General features: G+C 32.7%; 2 protein-coding genes across 2 annotated transcripts; one reads left to right on the plus strand and one right to left on the minus strand.

The window, feature by feature from the left end:
• Positions 1-820: 820 nt before the first annotated feature.
• On the plus strand, positions 821-12,196 carry LOC138937446 (E3 ubiquitin-protein ligase RBBP6-like). The gene is made up of 9 exons (XM_070303752.1): positions 821-1,043; positions 1,135-1,444; positions 1,881-1,950; positions 2,044-2,331; positions 2,416-2,598; positions 2,707-3,003; positions 8,057-8,308; positions 8,468-8,701; positions 8,893-12,196. The coding sequence occupies exons 1-9, from the start codon at positions 921-923 to the stop codon at positions 11,402-11,404; spliced, it is 4,269 nt and encodes a 1,422-aa protein (XP_070159853.1). The 5' UTR covers positions 821-920; the 3' UTR covers positions 11,405-12,196.
• Positions 12,197-12,392: 196 nt separating this feature from the next.
• LOC138937674 (centrosomal protein 20) lies at positions 12,393-13,674 on the minus strand. Its single transcript, XM_070304162.1, has 3 exons — positions 13,388-13,674; positions 12,848-13,057; positions 12,393-12,696 (listed from the first exon to the last, which is right to left on the minus strand). Exons 1-3 carry the CDS (start codon positions 13,413-13,415, stop codon positions 12,560-12,562), a joined length of 375 nt encoding a protein of 124 aa, XP_070160263.1. The 5' UTR covers positions 13,416-13,674; the 3' UTR covers positions 12,393-12,559.
• Positions 13,675-13,733: the final 59 nt, after the last annotated feature.

A 13,733-nucleotide genomic window follows, 5' to 3' on the forward strand; every position in this document is an offset into this window, starting at 1 on the left:
TAGTCTATATATTTTCCTTCAATGTTGAATTTTCTGCCTTTCCGTACGATATTTCTCGTACATAAACAGAGAAGAAGAAGGAGAGAGAGAGAGAGAGAGAGAGAGAGAGACAGAGAGACAGAGAGAGACAGGCGCCATTATATTGGAGTATGTGACTAATTTAGTTTTGGCATTTTTTATTCACGTGGCGCATAATATTTAAAAACATGGCTTCATTGCAATGAAATGCATTCGATCGCTGCTTAATTTCGTGCTATAATATACATATATTGTTGACGATATAAGTATTTCGAGTTTGTACTGGTCAGCTGACAATTTTAAGCACATAACCTCAAACAGTGTGGTACGTCTTTACGTGCCGTAACTCAAAGTGCCATTTGCATCGTAATCCGCTCTTTAGCTGGCTTTAATCGTCTATTTGACTCGCCTAATCGTGATGTGTGCTTCTGACAGCTCTGCCTGAACCCACTTCAGAATCGCATTTGCAAAGTGATTCGGTAACAAAACTAACAACTGACGAGGAAACTGAGGTGCCTCCTCCTCCAGGGACAGAGCCTTTACTTCCGATCCCTGCTATCGTAAGTTCGCCGGAGAGAGAACGCGAGCGAAGTGATCCTCCTAGTCGTGATAAGAAAGAACGGGACAATGAGTATGCCGGGGAGCGTCAATCGAGGGAGCGTCGACGAAGTTTTAGCAGGGATGGATATCGTGAGAGGTAAGCGGTTTCGCGATCAAGTACACTATCGAATTTATGTAGAATAGTTAAATTATTCACATTTATGTAATTTAGAAGTGGAGAACGTGGTCGAAGAATTGAGAATTTACGTCCGCTGAATCGCAGCCGAAATCGATCCCTGTCACCTAGACATTCCCAGCACGGCGAATATCCATCATCATCGAGCGCAGTGCTGCCTCATTTAATGAACCCACCTCCTTCCAAGGGTTATCAAGGTCATCTAGCGGACGATGGACATTATCCGCCTGCTATGCATTATGACAGTGGAATACGTAGATCTAACGAGGACCGCGCGGGTACTCCAACGGTGAGCGAGCGTTCTCTATATTTGAATGGATAATAATCATAACTTCAACGTATGCATTATTTTCATTATCGTATACTTCTGTGATTTTTAGGTCGACGAACCGCATTTGCATGTCCCTACGTCCGGCAATCAACCACCATTATTGCCGTTTCCACCGGGCGAGGAGCGTATCCCGCCGCCAAATTACAATCAGCCACCGCCGAATGTACCCCCGCATAATCCCCCACTTTTGCCGGATCCGTACTTGAATCATCGAATACCGATATACCCGCATCAGCAGAGCTCTCATTATGGACCGCCGAGATACGATAGACCACCTTACCAGCAGCAGGGATATCGACCGTCGCAGCCACCTCGAAACTATAGCGGGCCGCCTAGACCAATGAGAGGGCTGCACCACAGTAAGCGAAATTTAATAAATTTATCAGATTATATAAACAAATTTGAGACTTTTACTTTTAGTGTAGAAATACAAAAAACATTTGTTTTAAAACAAAGGAAGTTATTGTATATTTTGTGTATAATTTTTTGCTTTTGTCATTAGAATTGATACACATCTTGAAGCATTTGCTTAAATGTCATTGCGATCATGACAAGCATTGATATTCAAATTATACAAGCATTTATAGTTATATATAAAATTATAATTATGAATGTACAATTTATAATCTTTATTAACTGCATATATCTTTTCATAGTACTTTTAAAAGTAAATACAATTTCTAACAATCATATATATTTACTCGTATATATTAAATAATCTACTTTATTTTTTTGCGTAACTTATTGTATTGCATTATTTATTAATATATATTTCATTAATATGTTTTGTTTCAGTGGGATATAGAAACTTGCAACCGCCACCACCAGGTTTAGGTAGAAGCATACATAATGGAAATCCACCTGGGTAAATTAATTTTCCATGTTAATCTTAATCAATGCAAATATATTAAATATTTTTATTGAATCATCATCACGGATATACTTATATCTTTTTCAGTATTATTGATGATCCATTGGAGGCATTTGAGCGTATGCTCAGAGAGAAGGACGAAAGAGATCGACGTCTAGGAAAGCATAGGAGAAGAAGCAGAACACGATCGAGATCGCGTAGCTATACTCGATCGAGATCTCGCTCTTTCAGTCGTAGATCGCCATTTGCGTCCCGCATTAGCCGATCTCGCAGTCCGCCATCGAAACGGAGATCATCGAGATCGCCATTGCCGCTCAGACCTCGTAGTCGTACCCCGAAACGTAGATCACGAAGTGGCAGCTTCTCCATCAGCAGGTACTTTTATGGTTTTAAAGAGAGTATGCGATGCTTCTTGTCATTGAATTCATCAAGTTTCACTTGACATTTTTCGCTTTACAGATCTAGATCGTATTCTCGCAGTCAATCGCCAAGGCTATCTCCGTCAAGAGACAGAGATAGGGAAAGAGACAGAGATCGAGAGAGAGACAGAGAAAGAGATCGTGATCGCGAGAGAGATCGCGAGCGAGATCGAGACCGTGACTTATTGCCCAGATATCGATCGCCAGTCAGATCACCTCCCAGGTATGCATTCGATAAAAAATATCCTTATCTATATTATCTTAAAAAAGACACACTTTTTAAAATGCGTTTAGAACGTATTAACATATCGCGAATAACTTAAATTTTTAGATTTCAAAGAGAAAGGGATCGCGAAAGAGATAGACCGCGATCACGTGAGCCAAGAGATGGATACGGTACTTACTATGGCGATTCACCGGCTCACGATTATCAATTCCGTGATCGTGAGCGGGATTTACCGCCTAGGGAGAGGCCGTTGCCGAGATATCCCATAAGGAATCAGCCGTCCCAACACAATATACCGCCGTTGATGCCGCATCTAGTCACTGGAGGTCATCCACCACCGCCACTTATGTCATTGGGACCTCCGCCTACGGACAGGAAAGACTATTATGATTCCTACAACAGGTATTTTCGCCTCAATAGTATTTTCATTCATGTACACGCTAAGCAGACAATCTATCGATATATTTATACCACTAGTTTAGTTAAGCATAAAGACTCTGAAATAATGACTGATAAATTATATAAAAGCGACATAGTACAAAAATTTTATTGTCTTGTTAGCGAGAAATTTGTGCGCACCAAAATGATTCTAGAAGTCATTTTAACTTTGCATATATAAGTAAAATGATCATTGCATAAATTTGACAATAAGCATTCTTCTTAATTCCAACCAGTTTCCATCATTCTATAATTTCTATCTTACAAATTTATAGGATAAAAGGAAAGAATATTTTGCTATGAAAATAGTGTACTGCTACATACACAAAACCAATTAAATTAACATTATATATATAAATTTAAAAATTAAAATTGCGAATGATAAATAATCAATTAATCTTTTTTTCTCATTTTTTTCTTCACTTTCGTAATTTCATTATTTTTGTTTCCATTCTTCTCAAGTAAGCGAATTTTAGGTCCATAAATATGAGAAATAATTGTAAAAAAAATATTGAACCACAAATATATATAATATACAAGTAAAAATATATATGTATATATAGAATTTTAATTATATATCAAATTTATGCAGTTGATATTTATTGTAGCAATATTTTAGTTTTTGCAAGGGTGATAATTTGGAAATTGTATGCTGTGAGATTGTTGTGTCGATGATTAACTCGTATCTCACGATATCCGACTGTACCCAAGAATCGAGATATGTATATCTCTTTTATAAACTTGTGTTTTATCTGTGAAGATCGAAAAAAGACGGAATTAGAAAACTTGCGCTTTTAAAGCTGCATATTTAATAAGATTTTACATCTGAAAAGTAACTTGAATTTTACAAGTTAATATCGAAACTTGTTTTCAAAGATTACTTTGAATAATACTTGAATAATACTCGAATAATATTTATCGTAATATGAATAAATTTTACATATATTTTTATATGTATATACAGGGTAAATCTTAAATATATTTTAAAACTACGTGAGTGTATTCCTGGAAAAAAAGTATGAACAAATTCCTATGAATTTTAGGCCAAAAATGCTTCGATATCGAAATAATGGACACAAATAGATTTCACAATGACTGAGTTTCAGATAAGATTCTTTCTTTCCCACGATATTATGTCTCTACTATTTTTTACTAGGATAATATTTACTTACCACATTACTATGATCCATTGAAAAAAAGGGAATATTTTTGAACCTCTGTATAGTAAGAGACAACCTACAATCAAATCAGCATGTTTGAGGCAATTCAATCGAGCAGTATTAGTATTGATTCATTAATTTATTATAACAGTATAGAGAATGTTTTCATTTGAAGAAATGAATGATATTTATCTCACATATGGTGAAATGCAATATCTATTTGTATCCATTATTTCGATAATGAAGCGCATTTTCGATTTAATATTCATAAGAACATTTGTTCATACTTTTTATCCAGGAATATACTCACGAAGTTTTAAAAATATTTATGACTCACCCTAAATATATATAGGATGTATCTGAAATGATGTACTAAACTTTAAGAGTATATTCTAGATCATATTCTAGATCTAATCAAAATAAGACTTTTTTGCTATAAACATGGGTCCGCAAATGAATTCTCCTCCGAGCTAGAGGCCCTTAAAGTTTGGGGAAAAAGTGAAAAATCGGCTGTATTTCAGAAAAAAATGGTAGAAGATTGAAATTTAGTATAGCCTAGTAAATTATGAAGTAAAATAAGCCACTAAAACGAAAAAAATAAAAACGTATGTTATGAAAACATTAATTTGCCAAGCTCGGAGAGGGGTTTATTTGTAGACCCATTTTCATAAGAAAAAGAGTCTTATTTTGACCTCTAGAATACGCAAAGTTTAGTGCATCATTTTAGATACACCCTGTATATAAAAAAGCAAATGTGATTCTAGAAAAATATATATTAGAATTGCAGATATGCAGGTTCTTTTTTTGTTTAAGATTTAATTTAAAAAATTATTAATTGTAAAAAGAAAGAGAGAGAGAGAGAGAGAGAGAGCTCTCTTTTTAATCATAAAAGTGAATCAAATGTAAAAATTTAATATATATATATATATATATATATATATATATATATATATAGTAATATATATTCTTTTATATTATTTTAATATATTTTCTTTATATAATATATATAAATTTTTATATATAAATTATATATTTTTTTACTTCATATATTTTAATATTCAAATTTTAAATTTATTAAAAAATGTTATATATTAATAATTATATTTATATATATTTACATATATTTAAAAATTTATATACAAATTTTTATTTTGTTTTGATTATAATTGTTATTTAAAATTAAATTGTTTATTTTATATACATAATTTTTGGAAATTATGATAGGATGTATCTCATTAATTTCACTATATAATCACAGTAAAATGATTATTATTAGTAAAATTACAAAAAGTTTTATAAGATTATTAAAGATTTTTTTTAACTACTATAATTAAGTCAATAATTAAAGTAATATCGCTGATGATATCATGTTATAATTTTATTTTGATTATCGTTGTATTGTTGTATTAATTGTGCGATATATATATTTTTTAATTTAATGCGTAATCTATTATTTAAATATTTATACCATACATGACTATATATTTATAAGAATAGCGATAAGACGATAAGCAATAAATTGTGCAAAAGATTGTATGATTGAATGTATGATTTAGATATATGAGGCTTTCATATATATATATTCATATATCTCTTTCTATTGTACCTTTTTTTATTATAGGCCCGCGTTTTTAATTCTCATATTCTTGCCGCTATCATTATAATAATCCAATAAGAGACTATAGGGGTCTTAAGATTATTTCTTTGTTGCAAACATAATAAAAATTGATTTTACAACCAAAATATTCGTTTCTTTCTGTACTAAAAATCAATGTATTATAAAAAGTAAAAAAAAAAATAAATTTTTAAACTTTTCTAGGTTTCTATATATTTCTTTTTTTTATATTTTTAACATATCATATATAATATATATAAATTGAGAAATATCGAATAAAATTATTGTGGGTAATAAACGTGAGATAGAAAATATTACTGACAATGTAATAATATTAGTGGAAGTAGTAATATAATGACATATAATAACATTATAATGACATATAATAAAATATGAAAAATTTTTAAGTGATCACATTGTCAAATTTTTATTGATATTATGAATATATTGATACTTTTTAAGTGGTGAAAACTAACAGTTGACAATTAAATGAAAACTAATATTTCTTTCTAATTTAGCATTTTCTATGTTATTTTACGAGTTTAATACATATATTGTGCGTGTGCATATGTGTATGTGTGTGTATTTTATACGTATTGTATTAGTATTTATTTTAATTCAGCAAGAATTTTATATTTAATGATTTATGTTTATTTAATGATAATCCTAATAACTTAAGCAAAGATGCAAGATATACATATTAATGAAACTGTACATGTGAGAGTAATTGATATAATTTTAATCTAAGCATATATGTGTGCAAATAGTTTATACTAATATGAATTGTACCTACATATATATATATATATATATATTCGCACCAATTTATCAGATGTTTAATTATAAATAAATTAAATTATATTGTAATATAATGAAAAATATATATAATGTATCTTTTAATAATCTTTGTATATATGTATAATTATTATGAATATATTATTAATATCTATGTTTTATGTAACATATCTTTATATATATGTTTTCGGAATATATAATTATCTAAAAATAATAGAATATTGTTAATAGTATAATTACGCTATTTGTAGTTATATTTTTTTAGTAGAATACTCGTTAATTTATATGCGCACTTCGTTATATACAATATTTGATAATTGTTATTATACCAGATAGAGATTAAGTTATAGATTTATTTCGGTTAATCTTATAATGTAATTCTAAGTTTTTGTAAAAAAAATTTTAATTTAAGTTTAGTTTTACTATTTGGTCTATATATAACATTATGTTTTATATAAGCATTATTACTACAGTAAGTGTACTTTATTTATTTGTTAAATATCGTTACAATATTATTGAATATACAATTTTGTAAATTGCATGCAGGTAATATATATACTCTGTGTATATTATTTATATATATTATGTAATATGTATATTACATTATGTGAAATATAGTAGTAATCTAAAAGTGCAAGAAGAAGAGAGAAGCAAGGAAGAGTATCGAGGCCCAACGTGGAGATTGCAGAAGCTAGCCAGCTGATTGACACGTCTGCATGGTTTCTGAATCAGGTGAATTCAGGGCCAAATCAACATTTGTAATGAAAAAACAAAATTACTTTTTATTATCCAGTATCAAACTCAGGACGTGTTACTGAAAATGTATCACGTCAATGAATAAATTAAACATAAATTGCACAGACTATAATTTCTGACAATTTCAACTTTCATATTTATAATGTAATTATTCAATATTCAATATAATTATGATTGTAAGAATGTATATTTTTGTTGTACTTTAAAGCCATTTAAAGTTACAAATGTTGCTTTCTTCATGATTTTATAATTTTAGTTAATGACTTTAACAAAGTCTGGGTAACAGGTGATTGTGATGTTCTATTCTTTCAGCTTGTATGAAGATTATTTTAAAAAATTAAATAGTTATTTTATTTTAAAATATTGACTCATTTTTGCCCCAGTTATTTGAATTTTGATTGGATAGGTTTTCCATGTGTGGCAAGTAGCCTTGTTAACAGAAGTACGAAAGAAAATTTGAAGGGCAAACAAAGTTTCTTTTCTTTCTACGAGTACCTTAACACGATTAATTTTCTCGGTATACACCTTGGGTTTCCAAATTTTCGTCACTAACAACTATTCTGTTTATGCGCTACGCCAATTTTATGAAGTCGCATCATGTACTGAAGAAAAAAAAAAGAAAAACATTAAAAATTATATTTTTCGCAATATGATCGATGTATCAAGCGCTGTACTGATTTTCTGTCAACAGATATTCTGGACCACCTTCTTCGCAGCGTTTCGGTAGTCCTTTGAGGGATCCTCCGCCTCATAAGCGATTCGAAGATGTCGCACCACCTGGCACCGAAGGCTATTACGATCTCTCGCCACCGGGCGTCGAGCATTCCGACAGACCGTTGAGGGAAGATCGGGAGCGGCAGCGTTCCTTAAGAGATCAAGAAGATCGGGAACATTCGTCAAAGGATCGTGACAATGAGGATCGTGACAGATTGAGAGATGACAGGTATACAATATTGAATATCGTGTTAAATCTGAAAAATAACTCTTTTAAAAAAAAATATTGTTTTCTTCTTTAATCACTTTACATTTAAAAAGAAGATATCTAATCGTATCTTAAAGAAATGTATTTGTGATATGCATATATATGTAATATGTTTCAAAGGGGTCGCGATCGTGAGGATCGTATGCGCGAGAGGGACGACAGAGATCGCAGGATCATTAACAGAGATCGCGAAGATCGTGATAGACAAATCCCATCGAGAGATCATGAAGACAGGATACGAGAGAAAGATGAACGCGACAGAAGAGAAAAGGAAAAAGAACGAGATGATAGGCATATTCGCGATCGTCGAGATGATGATAGACACATCGAGAAGAAGGATTACGATAAAGATCGGTGCGTGATTAAGTAGAATTAAATGCGTAATTAATTTCAAGAATTATAGTCAAGTTAAAAATTTCAATACGTTAGATATTTCTAATATGTAAACTATTGTACATTAAAAAAAACAACAACTTGTTAAATTGGTTTCTTGATCTGTTACAAATACGTTATCTATATATTTCCGTCTTTTTTTTTTGTTACAGTTACAGAGATGATCGAGATCGTCATAGGCAAGATGACAAAAGTCGACCGCGAGAGAAGGAAAGACGCGAGCGCGAATACGAATCCGAGAGAGAGAAGGATAGAGATCGTCACGAGCGGTACGAGAGGCATTCGTTAGAACGGAAAAAGGGCAGAAAGAGTTTAAGTCCGTACTCACAGAAATCTAGAGGCGATCCTAAGGATCTGTCGCCAGAGCGAAGTACGAAAAAGAAGGAAAAGGAACATGAGGAGAAAGTGGAAGAGAAGAAGAAGGAAAAGAAAATAAAGGAAAAGAAGAAAAAGAAGGATAGCGATGAAAAAGAGAAGAAGAAGAAAAAGAAAAAAGACAAAAAATCCAGTCAGAAGGAAACGCCTAAAGACGATACGATCAAAGTGGAAGATGCACTGTTGGTCGAAGATAAAACGACGAATGACACTTCATCTTCGCCGCTTAACAAGCTCGATGCCGTGAAAACGTGCAGCGAGGAGGATAACATTGAGAACAGAATAGAATGCATTGCCAGTGAGGCATCCATCATGCCAATCAAGGAGGAATTTGAGGACAAGTCTCTGGCGATGAATCCAGAACCACCAGAATTCAACGAGCTCAGTCCCGGCAGTGGTCGGCTTGATCGCGCAGAATTCGGTACTAATCCACCGAATCCAAATTTCAAGCCAATTCCAGAACTTAAATCGGACATGAAACCAATTGATAGTCTCTATGGTGGACTAGACGACACAGAGATTAACACTGTGATCACAGAGAAATATTCTTTACTGTCGGAACACTCGCAAACCGAGACGAAAGAAGTTGCCACCATGCTATCGACGGTGAAATCCCCCAAAAAGGATGAGTTCCTGGCACCTATACCCGAGTTGTCGAAGTGGGAGAGAGACGACACGATCGAGAAACCCGACGATAACAATGCGGATGAATCGCCAACGGAAAAAATACAGAGAGAGGACGAACCAAAATCAATGAAGATGGTTACTTCAGAAGTTCTAAAACGAGCGGAAAATGCTATATTTCAAAAAGCCATCAACGCGATTCGACCAATCGAGATCAAAAAGATTAGCGAAAGTAGGAAGATATTATATCAAAATCCCGAACCAAAAGTGTTGGAGACAGTGGAACCAACCGCTAATCGAGAGCAGCGAAAAAGCGTTAATGTAACGATTAATGTTGGTAGAAACGAGAGAAATGTCGAGATCACAGAGCCCGTGAAGAAAGCCAAGCTTGACCGTACCAAATTCAAACCCGTTCCAGAGACAGCCTATTCGCCGACCAGGCTGTCCGCCAAAGAAAGACTCGGTGAGAAGATCGAGGAGGGCAAAGAGAGAAAGATCAGCCCTATAAAAGGATTTCTAGAGAGGCGCGATATGAAGAACGAGAATCAATCAAGAAGTCGATCGCCCAGAAGAGAGAAGAGAATTTCTCCTCCGCTTTTAGAACGACGCATAGAGCCATCTTCGTTGGGTTTAGCCGCAAGCGGCGAACGAAAGGTGTATCTGGATGAGAGAAAACGGGACAATAAAGATAGAGGCGATCGGTCGAAGGAAAGATCGGATTTTCGAGGCGACAGGCACAGTGGCGATTTGCGGTCAGAGAGGGAGAGTAGAATTGATTGTAGAACAGATTTCCGCTCAAATAGAAACGATGTCAAGGGAGAACGTGTGGAAAAGGATCGCGATAAGGAGCGAGATCGTGAACGCAGAGGTAGAACGCCTCCTTCATCTTGTGCTTTCAAAAGAACGGATCTGACGAAAATAAATTTATTAAAATCGAAGGATGACGAGGAAGAGAAAAGACGCGACAAGAAAACGCGAGAGGAGAAAAAGAGGAAGAAGGAGCATCGTAGCAGAAGTAAATCTAAAGAGCATAAAAAACGCAAGGAGAAGAAGCACAAGAAAGATAAGGACAAGAATCAGGAAAAGAAACAGAAGCACAAGGAAGGCGCAGCTTCGAAAGATGGAAAGTCAGACGGCAACGAGACCAAAATCAATTACGAGAATATCGAGCCGCCTCTGGCAGAGTCATTGAAGAAACAGAGAAAGAATCCGAGACTAGTGTCCGATCGCAAGCGTAGTATACTTGACGAGGCCAGCTTCGAACCCGATTATTCGGCCTCTGACTCGGAGTCGGATGGTGAGGACGGGAAGGGATTGCAACCGGCAAAGAAGCTGAAACTGGACGAAACGGAATTAGACAAAGAGATAGAGATGAAATCTTTGAAGAAGCGATCTAAATCCAGTAGTAGTGAAGATACATCTAGCAGTTCCGACACGTCAAGCAGCGATTCAGATAGCAGTGACGAGTCGCATAAGAAAAAGAAAAAGAAGCATAAAAAACATAAGAAAAAGAAGTCAGCTAAGAAAGACAGTAGCTCAGATTCGGACACTTATTCGGATTCATCTGACAGCAGTAGCGACGAAGAGAAACATAAGAAGAAATCAAAGAAATCAAAAAGCAGGAGCAAGCAGTCCAAGAAGAAGAAAAAATCCAAGCATAAATGACATCACTAGATATTTTTGATGTTCGATTAAAAAATACTTTACCTGAACAATATAAAAAAACATAAAAAAGTGCAAAAAAAAACAACAGTTTCTTTTCTTTGAGCGCTTTCAAATATTATAAGAATTATTTCATTTTCATCAATTCTATGGACAAATTATGCAATCGATGATATATGTATTATATTTGCAAATCTTTCAGATAGAATAATAAGATTATTTTGTACTTGCGACGTTGCCCGAGTTAATATAAAATTATTTTAAACAGAAATAATCTCTTTTTAGTAGTAGATTATTTATTGGCGCGCAAAAAAATAAAAACGTTTTTGACAAGTAAAACAAATTAATGGATTGACGAATAATAGAAAAAAATGAAGAAAAGGGCAGCATATATGTATATGAGATATAGAAAAGTTGCTCTGACTTATAAAAAGGAACAGATAGCATTATATGGCCTTTGCATAATTATCACGTTCCGGTTTGGTATGTTAAAGTACTCTCTGTATGTAAGTTTATTATTATAATAAGTGATGTACATTATAGCCCATATGTACCTTATGATATAATTTTGAAAAAAATATATATAATAAGCATCTTAAAGAAATCCAATAATTATTATGGTAATGAGTCAAGAACAATATCATTTAGGATCTCTGCTATCTCAGCATTATATTGTACTTTCATAATCTAATGTCAATATGTAAGAAACATCACGAAATAAAATAATAAAATTATTTTAATATTTTCTTCACACACACACATCTCATCAAAATAATATTACATACACAATCTCGTATCTTGTGCTTATCGTGTTTATTATATGTTATAATTTTCTTGTAATATTTTGAAGATACCATAATTTCGAGATATATATATATATATATATATATATGCATTATATATATGTGTATTTATAAATATACTATATATACTGAAAATAAGACTAATTATTTTTTCTTTATATCGTTTTTTTTTTTTATTATAGTGAATATTATGATTTGTATACATTTCAATTTGTGTTTACACTTTCATATTTGTATATATAAAAAGATATATCTAAGTAATCTATATGTAACATACATCTGAAATAAATAAATAAAGCATTTAAAAAGCGCGATTGGATATTGAATCATTTATGTTTGTGTAAGGAATTTATAATTAGGTATTTTTCAAATTGGTAAATGTTTGCACAAGACCACACAGCAGTGGTAAGTTCCTGCTTTTTTCATTATCTTTTACTCCTAGGCTCTGTGCAAGAAGTGTACGATCCAAGGAATGCTTTGGGAGATCGCATTCTGGAATAACATTTCTTTAAATATTGCTTGTAAGATTTTAATAAAAATGTATTATTCTATATTTAATGCAATTTTTATTGTCATTTTTAGTATGATGACACGTATGGGTGTATATATATATAGCTATATATTCTCTAAAATAGTAATATACCTGCAATAAATACAGTGGAACTATATTTATATCCCATCCAATCCAAATATTCTCTAACAAGTTCATTGAGCAATATAATATCATGGGAAGGTTTAACAATTTTTGATTTATTCTCTTTACTGGAGCAATCTAGTAACTTTATCACTTCTGTACGCATTTCTGCCTTTATACGATCAAGGTCTCCATCAGCCTTTAGTGATTCCCTTACAGCTGTAAATTCAAAATATAGGTAATGTATTTCTTTTGTGTTTTATAAAGATGCCATTGATGTTTTAATGAGTGTTTTTTTAAAATTAGATTATGTAGCACAATTAGACACATGTGTCAAAGTGGGTAAAATATTTTGTAATATGTATCGTGTAATTTTGAATAAAGATAATGATAAGAAATAATAAATACAATGAAAATGGCTGAAATCTTTTCTCTTGTGCAGTGATATATGTACACTATAGAGAGAGAAATTGAAGGTTACTTGTCAAATATGCCATTATCCTTGATTTCGTAATATTTATAATATGCAACATTTATGTAGCTATGTACCATTTACTAAATCCTTTTCTGTCGCCATTTCACGCTGTATTTCACTCAATATCTCTCGAAGAAATCCAAAATATAATGTTAGATGTGGTTAGATGTAATTAAAATAAATACCGCCTCTCTGATTCAAAATTCCTGCTGGACAGGGTTGCGTTCAAAAATCTTCTCGTTGAAATGAAGTAGCGTTTGATTGACCAATCAGAGTGAAGAAATCTTTGCTCCTTTCGTCCTGATTGGTCGATCGACTGCTAGTCTATTGCGATGAATGAATTTCCGAATTGTTCAGTATCGGAGCAAGAAATACACATAAACACAATATCATATGATTAGCTGTCAAATAGAAAAATAT

The sequence above is a fragment of the Polyergus mexicanus genome, unplaced genomic scaffold, assembly GCF_030449975.1.
Source record: "Polyergus mexicanus isolate NDT 795.1 unplaced genomic scaffold, iyPolMexi1.0 SCAF_11, whole genome shotgun sequence".
Classification (NCBI taxonomy): domain Eukaryota; kingdom Metazoa; phylum Arthropoda; class Insecta; order Hymenoptera; family Formicidae; genus Polyergus; species Polyergus mexicanus.